The sequence below is a fragment of the Sipha flava genome, unplaced genomic scaffold (assembly GCF_003268045.1).
Source record: "Sipha flava isolate LNK unplaced genomic scaffold, YSA_version1 123_pilon_pilon, whole genome shotgun sequence".
Classification (NCBI taxonomy): Eukaryota; Metazoa; Arthropoda; class Insecta; order Hemiptera; family Aphididae; genus Sipha; species Sipha flava.
In genome coordinates this window covers 761,077-781,448 of record NW_020271749.1, presented here as the reverse complement: position 1 = coordinate 781,448, position 20,372 = coordinate 761,077, and the positions used below count along the sequence as shown (strand labels likewise).

Below are 20,372 nucleotides of genomic sequence, written 5' to 3'. Positions count from 1 at the left end.
ACAAGTACCCTCGTGATTTCAAACTTATAGATTGCGCCGAAACATACGATTTTATGTGCTCGAGTAGAACCATTTGTTTGACAATTTTCACGGGGTTTTCGAACCCATCACTGCAACTGTTGTGGGCATTGCACTGTACATGGTGGTTTTGAGGATGTTACACGGGGCGATAGCGGAACGCGCAAATATTAAAACATTTTCTTCCGTTGTAAGGTGTGAAACGTGTTGAAATCAAATAGGAATTTTGCTAGCAAAATATATATGTTATTATTATACGCGCAGCGGCTTGCAGGCAATTATATTAACTATCGTTTATGGAGGAAATATTCGTTTAGGGACTGCTGTCATCGAAAATAGACGATTGATAAAGCGCAAAGGATAAAAATAATAATAATATAGAAAATCAATTTTATTGATCGATAATATCACTATTATTATAACTATTATTCACAGATATATTTCTGCGCGGTGTCGCGCAGACCGTTCAATCGCCGTCACTTTAACGAGTTTGTGATAAATGGCACTTTCGTAATGATATAGGCTGTCGCTTCCGTTAATTAGAAAAGAACAAGTCCCTGTATATTGCGGGCATATAACCCCGACCTTGTATTTTACACTTTCAGGTGGTGTTTTTACTTCTAACCGTAAAGCCAACGTCATGCGAGCCGATCGTTGCTCAGAACCATTGCTTAGAGAATAGATAACACTCACCGTTATTAATACTGTTGTCATCAAATCGATTATATATGGTTAAATTGCATCCTTAAAATAAGAATGGTATCATATAGACGAATTTATGACAGTGATTATACATGGCATAATAGTTGTGGTTAATAGGTGGTCCACGGTCGTTTTTAAAGTAAAAAATTCAAGGATGCAGGACTTGGGGATTGCAATCATAAACGAAAAAAAAAAGGTTTTCACAAAGTTATCACTTATAATATTTGAAAAGTGAAAACAAATTTATCTTATAACGTATTATTTGAGAATATTTGTGTTCGTAATATTAAAAATCTATGAGCGCATTTGAAATGAATGATAAAAATAATTGTTTTTTTCCATAAGAATATATATTCATAATAGGTCCATGGGTTTTATAAGTGTTTGTGACTTTAAACTTAATAGGAATACTTATTTTTTATTATTATATATATATTTTTTTTTTATTATTATAAAAGTGGTTACACAGAGTGCTTATTTTTACGTTATCCAAAAAATTTTAATTTTCCCAATCGAATTTTGCGTGTTGTACACCGTTATTTCAATTAATTTTTTAAAGAAGAACCCATTTATTTCTTATTAATATTTAATGTAATATCTTTTTAAAAGGTTTTTATAGTCACGCGCGGATAGTGGTACTGTACGCACACGCTTTTAGCAGTCCTACGTTATGTTCAAATTGTTGCTTCTTATCCGTGCCGAAATTTTCGTATCTTCTATCATCCGACGTGGTTCTTGAATACTTAAACCCTGCGTCGTCAGCTCAATTCGTTAAACCCTCATACTTAAGGAGTACCTAATTTTGTATATTACAACTGTAAGTGCGTGTTATGTGGTATAATGTATTGCATAATATTAATCTTACTTCCAAGGCACCGATACTAGCGATGACCTTTGGACCAGTGATAAGATTACGTGTTTCTATCTTGATTAAAAACTAAAATTAAAAATGATATACGCCAATAATATTAATTTATAATTAATGTAATTATGATCAATACAACTAAAAAAAAAGATAAACAAACCCCGAATACTCAATTAAATTTAACAATGACTACATCGCGTCATATTACAACGAGTGATAATTGGATAAATACTAAAAAAAGTAATCTTTCTATGTCTTCAAATTCTGAACCCTCAACATCACCGCAAGTATACACCAATAAAAACAAAAAAAAAAAAAAAACTGTTCAACTGTTCTCTTCCCAAAACAGATTTGATATGATCAGACCAAATGAAATAACCAATGAAGAAATCATGACTTTTGAACCACAACCCACTATTTCAGCCACAGTTCATTAAATCTTACCTTACAAATCGCCATTTTCAAATACGCTGCGGATCATCAACGTCAAATATAGCTCCAATTACCGTCGGTGTACCTCAAGATGCTATATTCTCACCCTTACTCTTTAATATACATGGTTCTGATCAGTTCACAATTCCAAATACCACAATTGTCAACTATGCAAATGATAAAGTTTTTAAATATTTTTAAAGGTTTAATTCTTGATCAAAAATGAACAAAGAACAAACATATAAGAGCTAAAATATTGATCCTTAACGCTCGGTCTAGGTCATTAAAAACGTTATTCTTTAAAAATAAATTTACTAGTTTTAAAAATAATTTAATAGTTCACAGAACTCTTTTAAAACCTATATGGACATATGAGTTACAACTATGAGAATCGGTAAAAAAATCAAACTTGAATAAAATTCAAGTCTTTCGGAATATTACTTTAATAAATATCACTAAGGCTTCTTTCTATATCTCTTATTTAACTCTCCACCAAGTTTTAGGAATGAAACCTGTTACATCTGAAGCGGAATTATTTTATAAACAGTTTTTTATCAAACTAGAAAATTACCTTAACCCACTAATGTATGTAACTCTTTTATTAGTTCACAACTTCCTGGAAACGCAATTCAGACATAAAATGAGAAGGTGTTGTGACCATTTAAATTAAAAATATATCTCGTCAATTATAAACATATCTCAAGCTAAATGTTACTTATGGGTGGCTTCTTAATCAAATAGTATTTGTTATGTTCGACATATTATCTTATATACTTATTGTGCATTAATTTGTTTAGATTGTATATACACCTGTGAATAATAATAAAAAATAAAAATAAAAAAAGATTTTTATAATTTTTCAATGAAAAAATTAGTATTAATTGTTGAACTGAGGCGGAATAATTATTATAAGATCTTACGGATAATGTTTAGACGTGCAGAATAATTTCTACCACTTACTTTCGCTCATTTAAATACATCTAATTATTAACAATTAGCTACAGGTCCGTAACTGGATTTTCATTCATCGATATTTTCAAAAACATTTTCTGCTTCGCAGTGTAGGTTAGTTAGTTAGTTTAAAATTATGATTGGTTGCCGTTTAAAAATAGATACAAATTCACACCATTTTTATTAATTTTTTTCAAAATGAATACACACGATTATGTTTAAAATCATATTTTGTATACTATTATGTTGTGGGATAATATATTTATTTTTTGTATCGAATTTCTGGCCGAGTACAATATAAGTTCACTAGAAGTTAGTATAAATTAAATAAACGACGATTGTATATTTCAAAAATTCATTCGAAATTAAAATGTGATAATGTTATAATGTCAACTGACCAAATAAACAATAAAAAGTTTTGCACCGAAAGAAAAAATTGTTTTTTTTTCAACTACTCACTTACCTCGAAAATCGTTTTTTTTTTTATTCAATTATTTACATGACTATACTACTCACAAAGTTTTAATTATAACAATTTTCATTGAACAAGACTTAAAATATATTATACATTACGTTTACCAGAAAATGATTATAGTATTTGAATTTTAATTAATAACGTAAATTTATTATATTTTTCAAAGTATCCGAATTTTTAAGTCCATTTGAATTTAATTATTATAATTTAAAAGAAGTTGTACCTAATAAATCATTTGTATTCAGTTTTGGATGAAAAAACACTTACTGACAATATAATATAAATAGTTAAAAATCAAAAATAGAAATAAACAACTATTTTATAAAATAATATTATAAAAATTAACAGTAAAAACATATATCAAACATAACTATAAACAATTAATTTTAATAAATATAAAATAAATAAAGCTTAATTTATTTATGTTAATTTTCTAACATTTTAAAAGTTATAAAAATGTTAATAATTTTTTCTATAGTATAGTGAAAAATATTTTTACAAAAAATATTTTACATTTTTTTTATAAAATATATTGCATATATATTTGATTTATTACATTTTGTAGTTAATATATAAATTGAATGGATTATATAAATATATTTAATACCATTTTTTTTTTTATAAAAATATAATTACTTTTAGCTGGAAATATTTTAAGTAATAGTTAAAGTTTTTAAGAAAAAAAAAGTTTTAAGTAAATTTATAGTATTTTTGGAAAAAAAAAAAACATTTTGCTTTTAAAAAACTGTTGTGTTTCTTGCAAAGGGAATATATTACTTATAATTTGCTGCTCACATAGTGATACAAGCATATATTATTATTTAATTGGGTTATTAAAATAGAACACTACGTCACTTCGTCACATTGTTTCAACTTAATATGTTCAACTGGACAGCGACAAAAACGTACAAATTAATTCATTTAAATTACATTGCTTAAAATCCGTAATCTTTTCGATGTCACTGTTGAACTGGTTAATATGTATATATGTATTTTAATAAATATTCTATGAAAATATAAAGTAATTTAATTTTAATTTTTTTTTTTTTTATTTAAAAATATAAATGTAATAAATACAAATAGTTTCATATTTCTAAAAGCAATGCGACACACCATAGGTGTACCAATCGGATATTATTTTACTTAAAAATAATTAAATTTTTTTCGATATTGAAAAACGTAAGTAAAATGATTTCGTTTGAAAAGTGTTCATATTTTTAGTAGGACTATTGTCGATTTGAGCTACATATATTTGAAAAACATTTTCTTAATTTTTTTTTTATAATACTTATTGCTATACTTATAATTTTAAAAATGTAACTTTATAATTTTCTAAGTCCCATAGACAGAGTATAAAAATAGAGCGAAGTGATGATATTTTAATATTGTACTAATATATATTTGCATAAATCTCAAACTTATTTCGATAATTTTTTCGCAACCATATCAGCGTAGATTTTCAATGCAAAAATAAAATTTAGAATATTCTATTTTTGCAATGATGACATGAGATTACCTATCTCGGTGTAGTTGTGTAAACCACTATGACGTTGCGAGGAAGAATAATATATTAAACGAACACCGAAGAAAATCGTTTAAATTACATCGGATTATATTTAATAAAATTATTTTTTTTTCGTGCTGTTAAATTTATGTAATATCTATGTATAATGCATAAATGTCGGATGTGGCATTATATTAAAAAAAAAAAAAAAACTAAAATAATAGTAATAATAATAATAATAATTGTGTTATAAATATTTTTATTTTTATTTTATAATATATGGGCAGAGAAGTCTTCTAAGTCAAAATCAAACACATTTTACGTTTAAAAATCTGTAGGGGGACTTGAAAATCAATGTTTGAGCCATGGTGTTTTATCTAAGACAAAACTCTGGTAATGCTTTTAATTCCTAATAACTAGTTAATTTCATAAGTATAACGTTTTGATTTTAAATTTGTTTTTAAATAATTAAAATATAAAATAATTATTTACTTATTATTTTATTTAGGAACAAATCATTTTTTTATCACACATCAGAAACAATTCTTCTTTAAAGAGTTTTATTTATCGTGTATGCACGAGTATATTTTGTAAGTATGTTCATCAAGATTAATTTCATTGAGATAAAATTTAACAATATTCTACATATTTACTTGAAATTAAGTACTGTATGTTAAGAAATTATAAAAATCATGTTTTCAGAAAAACTACTCAAAATAAGAATGAATTAAAAGTATGAAATAATAAGAATTATTAAACTCAAACAAGATTAATAACACGATTAATTAAGAATTTGGAAATCGACTTTGGAATACGATTCGATAATGAGTATCAAGAGTATCTTATAAATAAGTTAGAACGCATCCAAAATCGATTTTTATATATGCTGGCTTATAAAACTAACAACGTTGAACTAATCTTGCATTCATTAGCTTTAAAATTTGATATTGATAGTTTGGAATTCAAAAGACAGTTTAATAACGTATGCTGGCTTTATAACATACTAAACTCCAAAATTGACGGTTCAGATATACTTACTTTAATTAATATAAATGTTTCAAACGTAACGTTAAGATTCACGTCTACATTCTACATCCCTAATAGCAAACGAAATTATTGTATATTTGCACCGGTAAACTGAATTTTAACTTTAAGTAATAAACTTACTAGTTTTGATTTTTTTTTCAACTCTCTCCCCGAGTTAAAACATTGCATGAAGAACATTTTGTAACTTATAGTTTATACTTTAATTTACTATCTTAAATATTAATAGTTGTTTTATGAAATTATCTTAATACAACTATTATGTTATTATATTGAAAATATCTTGTTATGTTTATTTCTGTACTCTATGCCCATCGGGCGTTTATTAAATAAAAAAAAAAAAAAATACTTGGTGAAATTGCATTCTCGAAAATAGAATTCAATGTATTTTTTCCTCGTAAATGTGACACTCACAGTTGATTAAGGGTATAAATTATTATTTTCATAATACTAATTAATATGTTTAAATCTACTCGTATCACAGTTTAAAGGTCGTAATTCGACCTTTGACGGTGCGTGTCGTGTTAATCTTTTTCTTCGTTCTACTCGTTTTTGTTACGTTATCGTTATATTTTTCTTATTAATTTTATATTCCTACCTGCGTGTTGTAATATGAATACTACAGATGAAAATGCCTCAAATACTGCAGAAAATACTTCTACTATCAATGATAAATTGGACAAATTATTTAAAGTTGTAAATGACATGAAATCTACTCAAAGCAAACTAATTACTTCATTCAATGCTTACCGTGATGAGAAGAAAAACCACGACAAAAAATTCACTGATATTGAAGGTAAATTAGATATTATTACCAAGCATTTCAATGACTTGCTTAATGAGAACAAAGCTCTTAAAAATCAAATTGAAATTATTAGTTCTAAGTTGGTTGTACTTGAAGCACGAAACTCTACTCCACCGTCAGTCAATCATGAAGAAATCTTATCTGAAATTATAGACCGCCAAGCTAGAAGCCGTAATTTAATTTTATTTAACGTTCATGAAAACACAACTGATTCTCTAAACGAAATTCAAGTAATTTCTGAGTTATTCCGTCAAATTGGTGTTACCACTGTTCCATTAAATGTTCTCCGTCTTGGTAAAATTTCTAATAATGCTCGGCCTATCCGTGTTACACTACCAAATCAACATGATATTTTTAACGTATTAAAAAACAAATTTAAGTTACGTCAATCTGAAAATTTAAAACACATCAGTATATCTACAGATCGATCTTTAGGGCAACGTAAATATTTCAAAGTTGTGTTAGATGAGCTTAACACCAGAAAAGCTGCTGGTGAAAATGATATATTTATCAAATTCAATAATAACATTCCGTTCATTTCAAAAAACTGCCGAAACTAAGACCAAGTTCCTACAATCTCAAGTTTTACTATCAAAATATTCGTGGCATAAACACTAAACTTGATGTTTTTAATAGAAATATTGCTCTGGTGGACTATGACATCATAATACTAACAGAAACCTGGCTTCATAATGAGGTCAATGACATTGAACTTGGTATTATCCCAAAATACACAGTTTTTCGTTGCGACCGTGATAGTGTCATGGGCTGCATTATCAGAGGAGGTGGTGTGTTAATTGCGATCAAGAATCACCTTCAATGTAATCGTATTCCACTTCAAAACAACAACATCGAGCAATTATTTATCAAACTTTCTATGGGTTCTTTCACTCTATTAATTGGATCGGTATATATTCCTCCTAATTCAAGTGTTGATATTTATAATGACCATACTGATACTGTAAGCAATTTGTTAAATCTTTCGCATTACTCAAATATTATTCTATTGGGTGACTATAATCTACCGGGTATTCACTGGTCGTTATTAAATAATAAAATTGTCCCTAATGTTTCTCAATTTAATAATTTAATTGCCAATAACCTGGCTAATTTCTCTTACCTTAATCTTAATCAGTTCAATCTTGTTAAAAATCGATCAGATTCAATTCTCGACTTATTTTTATCTAACGCTCATAATTTAGTAGTTCGTAACGAGCCATTTTCTTTGTTACCGATAGATTATATGTATCACCCTGCATTAACTGTCACACTCCCAACCAATGTAAATCTAGAATCATTAAGTTATAATGAAATTGTATATGATTTTTTCAACTGTAATTATAATGTTATACGTTCATCATTAGCGATTATAGATTGGTCTCAAGTTTTTGATAAATTGTGCATAAACAATGCAGTTGATATTTTCTATACAATTATATTTAAAATAATTGATGAAAATTGTCTTAAAAAAAAACTTTTCACTTCTAAACATCCCACTTGGTTTAGTCCTGTACTGAGGGACTTGGTTTTTAAAAAAAAAAATAGCACACAAATTATATAAAACATCTCCTACACAATTAAATTATAATATATTCTCTGCACTTAGATCTAAATGTAGGGCCCAATCTAAAATTGATTATAATAAATACATTTCAGAAACTGAAAATTCTTTATTATCTTGTCCCAAAAAATTTTGGCGATTTATTAAATCCAAACGCTCTTCTCAGTCTTTTCCTACCTCAATGTTTTATTTAAATCAGTCTATTAATGGAGGTGATGAAATAGTTGACTGCTTTTCTAAGCATTTTTCTAGTGTTTATGTCAACTCAATTACACCACCGTTAATCAATCACTCATCATCTGATTCTACCACCAATTACTCCGATCTTAATTTATTTTCGTGTGTCTTAAATCTTACTGATGTTCTCCAGGAGTTAGATACGTTGAGTTCAAAAACTAATCCTGGCATTGACATGATTCCGAGTATTTTCTTTTCTAATTGTAAATTTGTATTAAGTGTCCCTTTATTATACCTTTATAATTTGTCATTATCAACGGGTTGTTTTCCTTCCGCTTGGAAATCAAGTTTTATTACACCTATTTTTAAAGGCAATGATGTTACTAATATAATAAATTATAGGCCTATCTCATTAATTTCAATTATACCTAAGATTTTCGAGTCAATGATTTCAAAAAAGATTACACCACTTCTCTTACCTTTAATAAGTTTGGATCAACATGGTTTTATTAAAGATAGATCAACAGCCACAAATCAGTTAATTTTTCAGAAATTTATACTTGATGCCTTTTCTCAAGGTTTTCAAGTTGATGTTATTTTTACAGATTTCTCTAAAGCCTTTGATAAAGTCGATCACCAAATTCTTATCTCTAAACTCCGTACTATTGGTATGAATGACCCCTTTCTTTCTTGGATTTATTCTTATATTTTCGATAGAAAACAAATAGTCAAGTGTAAAAACTTTAAATCGATTCCTTTTACTGTATCATCTGGTGTTCCTCAAGGTTCTCACCTTGCTCCAATTCTATTTCTATTATTTATAAATGATTTAAATTTGTTTTATTCTAGAAAATTACTATTCGCCGACGATATGAAATTGTTCCGTCTCATAAAAAACAGTAATGATACATCTTTATTACAAGATGATTTAAGTTTTTTAGCTAATTGGTGTGATATTAATAAATTACCTTTAAACTTCGAAAAATGCAAAGTTATGTCCTTCACGCGATCTCGTAATCCAATTCTTCACACTTATAGTTTACGTAACCACCATTTACATCGTGTAAATGAATTTTGTGATCTTGGTGTCATATTCGAGTCTAATTTAACCTTTAATCACCACATTCAACATATTATCAATAAATCATCTTCGATATTAGGCTTTATTACGAGAAACTGTAAAGACTTCAATAACCATAACACATTAAAAATTCTATTTATGTCCTTAGTTAGATCTAAGCTTGAATATAATTCAACAGTTTGGTCTCCTTATTTAAACACGCAAATTCAATGCATTGAGAATGTCCAAAATCGCTTTCTCCGTTTTATGTCCTATAAATGTAATATTATACGTGTACCTCACTCATCTTATCAACCTTTGTTGAACACATTTAACATCCAGAGCTTAGCAAACAGAAGAAAGGTAAATGATCTATTATTTTTGTTCAAACTGCTAAACGGTTTTTTCTTCTGTCCGGAGCTATTAAGTTTTTTAAATTTTTCTGTTCCTCAAGTCAGAACTAGATCATCAATCATAAGTACTTTTTATATAAATAATCACAAAACTAATTATGCGTTATCCGCTCCTATAAATAGAATGATGGCTATCGCTAATGATGAACAAATTGATTTTTTTAATTTCAGTCCAAATTCTGTCGATTTTTTCAATAGTTTTGTAAGAAAAAAAATTGTTTAGATTTATTTCTGATATTAATTTTTGAGTTGTACTGTATTGAGTTTTCGTATTTTGAGTATTTTGTCCAATTGTTATTTTTACTATATTTCTGTGTTTTTTGTATTATTAGAATATTAAGTATCTTAGTTATTCATTAATTTATTTTTTCAAATGTTATTTACCTATCAAATGTTTTACCATACCTATATGTATTATGTACTAAATTTCAATCCTTATGTAATTGGGTTATTACCCGTAAATAAATAAATAATAATAAAATAATAATAATAATAAATTATAGTGCGTTTAGCTTCACAAATGTATTGATTACATTTATCTAAATACAATGGTTTCTGTATATTTTATAAACAAACAAATCAATGTATAAATACGACATTCCGTCGTTATTCGTTAGTTCGATTTCTATAAATAAATCACTAGTTTTATTATTTTTCTTGTTCTACATTATTTTCCCCTCAAATCTTTCAATTTAGTCTTTCATCTATAATCCGATTGTTATTGTGTAAAATGGTATGGACACGCAACGATTTATCGGATTTATTTTTACAATTCTCGAAGCTTTGACGATTGAAAACAATAAATTATTGCATCGGTCGCCTTCTGATTACTGTGAAATTCTGATTAAAATGAATGGAATTCTTTCAGTTAGTTTTAAGACACAAATATACGAGTATATACATATAAATTGTCTCAAACAACAATACACTAAAACTTATATAAGCATTTATCAACGATAATGTTGTTTTCAAGTGGTAAAACGTTAATGATCATGTTTGGTTATTGCGATCTAATGAATTAGAATGGACGCGTTCAAGATATTGAAACTATTAACCGTTCACTGTCCCAGTTATCTGACTAATGAAAACGAAAATTTATAAATTTCGTCCTTATGACAAATGGAATATTTCGAGTTTTCAAGTGAGATTCATCCGTTAGTCCATTTATATGTTTCAAAAGTTATCTTACCGTTCAATTAATAATAGTATTCAACGCGTAATTACATTGTACATCTCACGCAAAAGCCACAAAAAGTCATTTAACTAGCCGGTTGGATGATAATAATTGATGATGATGCAAGTCAAGAATTCCCTACACTTTGGTCTGACAGGCTTTTAGCACATCTCTTCGAAAGATTATCGGGTAGAAGTGCCTATACATTTTCCCGTTCTGTTTTCCTCTTCTCGTTCACACATACTTTATGCTCGGACCCTCTTTCTCCCACAATCTTGTTTTATTCGAATTCGAGTTTGAAGATATAATTCCTATTTCGTTTTACATTAAACGATCATGTTGGCCGGGGTACTATACATTAAACGCATATTCGGACGTGCAGTTCTCTACGTAATCGATTTACCTTTTAATAAATGGGTTTTCAACATTCTCTATCAACTCTGAAATTTAATAGTATTTAATACAATATAATATGCCTATATGTTTCAGAGTAAAATGAAAAATGCATAGGCTTAACAATGAATTTTTTTTTCCTAAAACCCTTTTAATTTAGTAAAATCGTATCATAAGTTTAGTATGATAAGTCAAAAACTAAGTGATACTGATTTTAATTTTATTTTTCGGTACTCACATTAGAATGCATACACGTAGAAGAAAAATATAAAAATCTGGAAAAAACATGGAAATTAATTACACATGGTTTTTTAGATTTGATTTTGAGCATTTGTCAATATTGTAAATTGATTTGTTATGGCCATAAACATTCAATTGTAAAAAATGAAAGAATTTGGTTAAGTTAATTTTTTTTGTAAACGTTTGTAAAAAAATTATTTTATTCAAGAATAAAACGAATAACGGCTAAGTATTTCATCCATTTTTCATTAATTTCAATACTATACATATACTTGACATATAACTAATAACTAAACATCAGAAAATAAAACACAATCGATGTTTTCAAAATCAAATTGTTTGTAAATATTTTTCCACGAATATTAAAATATAAAATAATGAAAATTAAAATTAAACTGCTTTTTTCATTATAAATACAGCAGCATAAAAATATGGAGACATATAAAGGGAGAGAAGGGACAAAGTTTTATAGTACCAATTAAAAATCCACCCACAACGGAGGAAGTTTATATAGCGCCAGTGTTTCTCAACTTTGGTATTACAATATGGGGTGACATGACATCTTATCAAAACATTTTATACTTAATATGCTTTTCAGCGCAAATCGTGCAAATAAATATGAATGGCCAAAAATTAAATGAACAGAGCTCAATGCGTATTCCCAATTTATGTGGACCAAATAAAGTGACTTCTGTTTGTATCGATTTAAAATCAATTCGAATTAAATATTTATTTTCATTTCAATGACATTATATTGTAAAGTAAAAATCGCTTAAGATTTTATTCGGCATAATATGCTGTTTTACACAGGTCCCTAAATATTTTCTGTACTTGTTAATATCAAAATAATCTATTAAGATGCTTGGTTTTTCTTTATTTATCTAAAGACGCTATTTTTATCAGCAGATTACAATGAATTACTAAATAAATTACTATAGTAATTATGCTGTAATAAAATGGAAATTTTACACTTACACTCGTATCGTTTTATTTATTTATAATCCTACAACGAAATGTCAACTAAACGAGTGTAATAACGAATAAAATATATATTTTACGATTCATTGTCACGTGTATTTACAGTTGTTTCGAATGATGATTTTGTTACGGCTAGTTTTAGTCATATAAAATGCAAAACGCCATACATAATAGAAACAATTAAATTTTGAAGAAATAAATTGTAGGGTGCACGAAAAATGAAAGGAAATTTTTGATGAATTAAAAATATCTCCTTGCATATTATACCAAATTGGAATCTGCATTGAAAACTTGAATTATGAAGCATAAGCCAAGTATTTTCCAAAAAATAGGAATAATACTATTTCTTTCCTAATACATGGAAAAATGTATGTAATATAATGATGATTTGAATTAAACTGTTTTACTCTAATCAACGAGCAAATCCAATAGTTTCACAATTTTATAATGCATATTAAATGAATAAATCTATTTTATTGCAGGAAACAAATAAACATGACGTTTTAACTACTTAGAATTGTTGTTTTATTTTTTAAAATGTTCGTTTCCAATTCCTGCAGAAGACTGTCGTCTTAAGCAAGTCGTCTTACTACATCACCGATAGTATTTCGCTCTCGCCGTTTGACCAGTACGATAGGTTTGGATTTGCGATGAGCAAGCATTGATCTGACCTGCTTAGGAGTAGTAAACACACGTTCGAGTGATCGTATTGTCATTTAGGCTGATGCACGAACGTAGACTAGTTAAAGGCAGGAGACGCGCGGAGAACAGGTTTTCGTCGTTCATGGGTGGTTCCAGGGAGTTGGTTGGGATAGGAGTGGGTTAAGATATAATTTTCACAAATCTATAACAAAATGAAAACAACAAATTCAAGTCATCGATTTTGAAAACTAACAAAAATATCAATAATGTGATTTGTTTGATCCGGAATATTAATTTTTTTATGCGCATTGATAAGAAAGAATTAATTGCATCATTAATATTGATTATTCATAGAATAAGATTATAACAATAATTCAAATTAAGAAAAGAGTTTTAATATTTTCTCAAATTGTATAGTAGCCCATAATCCATACAGAAATGTGTGTTACGCAATTAATGTTTTCACAATAATATAATATCGCATACCATGGTGTATTTCATATTATTATACATTGAAATCTCCATAACTAGAATTGGTGGGGGTAATAGTTTGAGTTATCGAAAATATTTTATCATACAACACAAATACTTATTATTAAAAATGCATTTATATCATGTATAATGTATGTTTTACCGTAAAAGCCTGAATAAAAATTAAGAATTTCAGCATTTACAGAGTGAAAATAGTAAGAGCACTGACTAGTAAAGTAAAACTTACCTAGTGATTGGGCTTTTACGATAACAAAAATACGATTATTAAAATTTTCAAAAAACTATTCGATACTAAAATAAAAATTTGAACGATAAATACAATTATAAACAAAGCAGGACTATTTTTGGCAGAACTCAGATATTTTTGATCGTTTATTGTTGTTTGGTAAGGATCTATACGTACAGTTTTCAATTACGATGAGCGCGGAAAATATCTTTTAGAGTTTCTGGTTGTTCAAGTATACCGTCCTACACACTACCTGTAAACCATCTTACGCCTGGGCAGGAGAAGTTAAAATCAAAAGCGATTCCACATCGTCATCAATACCCGACTCTGCCCTCTTGATTCGTTAGCCATTTCTTGGAACGTAAAATAATTTTGGGATTACACCATCGGTGGGATAGTTTGTTGTTATACCGTGCCTTTTAAGCATTAAGTAAATATTGATAATATTAATTGGTTTTTGATTATCGTTATTTATGAACTTCATACACTAATAATATTGTTTAATTAGTTTTTGTTAATTTATGTAGAATAATCCAGAATACAACCCAAATGACATTGACTTGTCGAGAAAATTTGTCACACATATGACATATTGAAAAGCTAGTTCTCTTTCGAGTTATCGAAAATTCGACTTTAGAGGTTCGAGTAATCGAAATTCTGCTGTAGTTTATTTATCGGTTGTTCGTAGTATACAGATTGCAGAAGTAAACCGTCAGGTCTCAAATACATACTCGCACTTGTCCATAATATTCGATATTACGATATAACGGTTTTATTATTTTATTTTAACAACGTACGATTTTTCAGGAAAAAAGGCTTGAGGAGGTGGGTCATATGGTCCTCTCTTAGAACTGCCCCTGTTTTCGATCACGCGGGCATTTCACGACAAAGGCCGTATGTGGATTATCGCGTCCAACACTCAGCGCCGTTCCACGGACACGACAAGCGCAACGAACCATCGTTCGATGGCCCCGAACTCGTTGCAGCTGACCAACGCCTGACCGTCCGGCACTGATTCCACTCGCTCCACCGGAACGCTTTACGTAATACCACTTTCGTTCAACTCCACACTTGCGTTTGTATTTTTTTGAAAATCTTATGAGTTTTTTATTTTTTTTTATTTACGGAGCATATTGTTTAGAGTTGAAAATGGTTCACCGAACGCGTGAATGTTGGCGATCGAAATCATTGAAATTTTGGAAGAACTGTAATCGCGCTTCGCACTCAGGTGTATTTGTGTTGTTCCCTCATAAATCCAAAGACGTTTTTCTAGTTCATTCTGTTGTGTTTGTGATCACGGAAGTGAAGGCCGATGATAAAACATTGCGGAGCTACGTTCAGGAGAGGATTTACGGGTTTCATTAATTTGATCAGTCACCGGTACGTTGCAGATTCCGTGTGTATCGAAGATTATGATTGAGAATTTAATACATCAGACTTCATTCGATTAGTGTGGAGTACGCTGATGATTTACGAAACCGAAAACTAGCACAACGATTTAATAGAAAAAAATTATCGAAACAAAAAAAAAAAATCTATAGATAAATAATCTATCTTTATTAATACACACTGATAGTAAGTTTTTCATTATAAAATCTTAAATAAAAACGATTCTCCGTCTGTATTGGAATTGCAATAAAACATACTTTCGAATAATAAATATATGACTTACGATATCGAATACTTTGGCGAGAAATTAAATATTTTAAAAAAATATGCATGTGTACATAAATAATATATGATACCCTAAATATAAGTAACAATTTTGATGCGAAAATGTTAGTAATATTATAAAATTATATAATAATTTAAATAAATTTATTTTATATTTTGATGTTATAAAATAATATAAATATCCTTTTGGAAATAGTATTAAAGTAATAAATTATTTCAAAGATTAAATTTAATGGAAGTCCTCAAAGTCAATATTGTTTATAAATTTATTTTAAATAAAAATACGAATAAAGCCAAAGAAGAACTTTTTTTTTTATCATTTAATAATGGTTCAAAAATCTGAATTGTCCTAAAATAACCAAAACCAAAAAAAAATGATAATATTTTAAATTCATTTTTTTAAATTAATGATTCACGCCGTATACATAAGAGTTTAGCATTCTTACATGTTTACACCTATTATAGTATAATAGTATTATAATATAATTATTTATATTAATAATAACGAGTAAAAGTGTAATCGTACTTGTTAGATGAATCGTCAAATACTCATATACTTTTTAAAATAAATATTAATTTTAATTTTATTTTCAGGCCAAATACGAAAAAACAAATATGACGAGTTGTATGTATTGTAAATGAAAAAAAATTAATTCATAACTCTAATCTGTAAAAACCAATTGCATTTAATACGCGATGAGATTAACAAACACATAGAATATAAATAAATAACAAACTCATTGAATATAAATAAATAATTAATTAAACAAATACATTTCATAAAAACTAATTTTATTCAGCAAAGGTATTTATGTGCATTGCCATGTACTAAAATTATTGACATTAGTGTACTTAATTTTACCTATTCAGAGCGCCGTGTTAGGTAATAAATGTTATGATGATTATTTGCAATATATTTTTAAAATATTTGTGACAAAATATTTATAAAAATAAAAAAATTATGTACAAATATTTACTATCTGTTCATAAGTGTTCATTAAATATAAAGGTTAAAGTATTTATTGTTTGTTAATTTAAGTCAAGCAAATAAGTGTATTCTCTTTGAGGAAGTATGAAAAAAAAAAACGTGTTTACATTTTATTTAAAAAGGTCTTCTAAAATTTCGAAATAAAATTGTTGACGAACGTGTGATTACGAATCCAATAAAATTAAATCTAATAAAAGTAAGCTGAAAATTCCTCAATTATATATAGGTCATAACCATACATAGATTTGTGTGACATCAAGAAATTATTTATACACATTTATATTATATATTTCTAAACAAACGGTGATAGGATACATATGAAATTTTAATTTTAACTTTAAAATAACGTTTTATACAGTGAATTAATTTAAAATATACACAAAATTTGAATAATTTTAATTATATGTCTGAAGGTTTTTTTACAACATTTTTTTTTATTGAAATCAATGAATTAAATGAATAAAATGACCAAATTTTACTCATGTTTAGACAGTATTTAAAGTAACAGTTCAAAGCGATTTTCATAATTACAGATAGAATAAGATTTATCGTATTTTGTTTAAAATAATTACATTTTTACGTAAAAAATTTTTATTTATTTTTTGTTCGTATACTCATACGTACGTCTTCTGTAATTGATCGGCTATTATTCTTATTATATGTAGTCTAATTGCAAGTTAATTAAACAATAAGTAACTTTCACTGAATTACACATTTAATGTTTGGAAATAAACTTTATTATAAAATTCAAATTTGTAATGTATTATAATTACAATAATGTATTATAATTAGGAATGGGTTCTCCCACACTTTGAACCCTCGAACACCTCGAACTTTAAGAAATTTGAACAGTTCGAAGTTCGAGAAAAATGCATTTTCGAATTCGAACATAATACATAAAGTTAGTTTAATAAAAAATATAAATTAATAACTAACAAGCTATGTAGTGATTAGAAATAAGTTATAAATAATAACATTACATAATAATTTTATTTCTATTATAATATTAAACTTTTTTAGTTTGTCATACCTAGTTAGTTAAAACTCAAATTTTTAAGTTTTAACTTTTAAATGTTTTAATTTTTCAAAGTTCGAAAGAGCGAAAGTTTAAAAATAGTTCAAAGGACCAACAAGTTCGAGTTCGAGTTCAAGTTCGATCAGTTCGGATAAAAATTTAGTTCGAGTCCGGGTTCGAGTTTGTGAAAACTTCAGTTCGACCCATCCTTAATTATAATTATTATTATTATGATCGAAAGAAATGGAGGGATGTGGTAATGGTGGCAAAGGCTCTGTTAGAGCTGTGAAGGTCAGTGAATAAGAAGAATTTAATATAATGTAATGCTTAAGTATTTATTAAGTGAGTTTCAAACGGATTGTTAAGTCTCTAATAGTAATTAAAGTTTCAGTAACAAAAGTTTCAATTCAAGAAATATTGTTTGTATAAAGCTTAATTTTGTATAATCACGTATTTTAATAAAAATACAGTTTAAATAAATACTTTTGTAAGCCAATAATTGTATAAATTTACGTTTATTTGAAATTAAAACTTATTATTTGTAAATGCTATTGATAACATTCATATTTAATAACAACTACTGAACAGTTGCATTTAGAACAAAATAATAGATTTTAGATAAATTATTTGATAATTTGGATTCAAAGAAATTATTCAGACAAACATGCTCGCAAAACAGAACATCCTAACCATACATATCAAAATATATTATTTCGACAAACAGAATTGATTTCTCAGCTTCGCTTTTACTATACATTGTTTTATGTTTCATTTTTTTAGTTTTATATTGTTTACTTAAAGTTTAAGATTTTAATCGAGAAATCTATTTTCTTGGATACTTTTAAAATATTGATATACATAAATTTTTGATATTCATCACATTTCACGATTTTGATACCGAACGAAAAAATAAAACAAATGAAAAATAAGTTTATTTCATTACATAGGTACCGCAATTTTAACGATTTCGTCGGGATGTAAAATAGAGACGGTTCTATAATGATGATATAGACCTCGTTCCGGTAAAAATAGAAGACATTAAACTTTTTCTTTGACACTCAAATTATTCTCTTTCATTTATCATATTTTTGGAATGATAGAAATAAAAAGTTCCAAAGAAATGACAAAATAAAAAAACAAAAATGAAGAACAAATGAAAATACTTTTAGTAATATACCAGAGAACTACGTGTTTGATGTTGGTCAATTTTTTAAAATCAAAATTTCGGGAGATTATAAAAAGAAAACAATTCTGATATAATTCTCAAACCTTAATTGATGATAAAAATTAAATAAACTCTACACTACATTTTATTGATCAATTAAAGTATAATTTGATATAATGTTTATAATAATAATATAAAATCAAATATTTTTCATTTATTGTTACTTATCTTTGAATAGTTTATTTGAACATAACACACTATTATCATACGTTAAATATTTTAAATCACAAATGTATTTCCTATTTTAACAAATATTTTTTGTGATTTTTAATTTAGCTTATAAAGATTGAGTCATTGATATTCATACATTATTAAAACAAATAAGCATGGAATATTTTCAGCAATATCACAGTGAGTAATTAGGTACTTATAGTTATAAATTAATATTAAGTCAAACGAGTACGAGTATGTACCAACATTTAGAAATCGTAATTTTAAATAAAAAAAACTATTTAAATATTTGTAACTTAAAATCATTTATTCATTATGTTTCGCAAAGATTCACATAAAAATATTCTAAAGAAATCAAAAATAAATATTGGTATCGATGTTAAAAAATATGTAATTCAATGTGGGTATAGACGTAGACAATGTTATATTGTTTGCTGTATAAATTTAGTAAGCACTGTACATTCGGATACTTAACTCATACAATTTCATTTTCGACCAAATGTACAGCGCACGTGAGAATTATAAATGAGCAGACACGACGACTAATAATAAATCGTATCCATAACACGGAAGCCTATGGATTATTCTCTAAGGTTTTCGACAATTTTTCGAAAGGATTTACACCATTAGTGGCGTGGATCATGAAAGTGCACGATTGATAGTTGAAGCGGATTAATGTGTGAGAAAAAATAATAAAGAATAATAATATCGAAACTGTACAATCAAACGCTAATACGTGAGCGATAATGAAATGTTAGTAATAAAAATAGTAAGACAATAAAGAAGCAACGAAGTTATGAACAAATGGAAGTATAGAGAGAGCCCAGAGTGCGATTGCGGTGTACGTATAAAGTAGACGCAATATTTAATTTTGGACTGCCAACTAAGAAGATATTATGGTGATTTGGAGGATTTCATCTAAGTACCTACTAAGGCATAGTTAAAATATTCAGATATCGAATTTTAACCAAATTTAACTCATCGTGATACTTGTAGTGATATTTATTTTGATTTGTTTAAACCTTAATATGTTTATTTACACAAGCTATAATCACACTGTAATCTGTCACTAAAGGAACATTTTATAGTGATATCGTTCGTTGTAATATCGTACGAATAAAATAAAACAATAAAAACAAACCTTATA

At 27.4% G+C, this 20,372-nt stretch overlaps 2 protein-coding genes across 4 annotated transcripts in view; one reads left to right on the top strand and one right to left on the bottom strand.

Moving 5' to 3' along the window:
* LOC112694103 (allatostatin-A receptor-like) overlaps nt 1-20,372 on the bottom strand; it is a 221,605-nt gene that overhangs the window by 147,926 nt on the left and 53,307 nt on the right. The gene's annotated exons all lie outside the window — the stretch shown is intronic.
* LOC112694104 lies at nt 6,491-7,984 on the top strand. The gene has a single exon (XM_025569478.1). It carries the CDS (start codon nt 6,604-6,606, stop codon nt 7,354-7,356), a length of 753 nt encoding a protein of 250 aa, XP_025425263.1. The 5' UTR covers nt 6,491-6,603; the 3' UTR covers nt 7,357-7,984.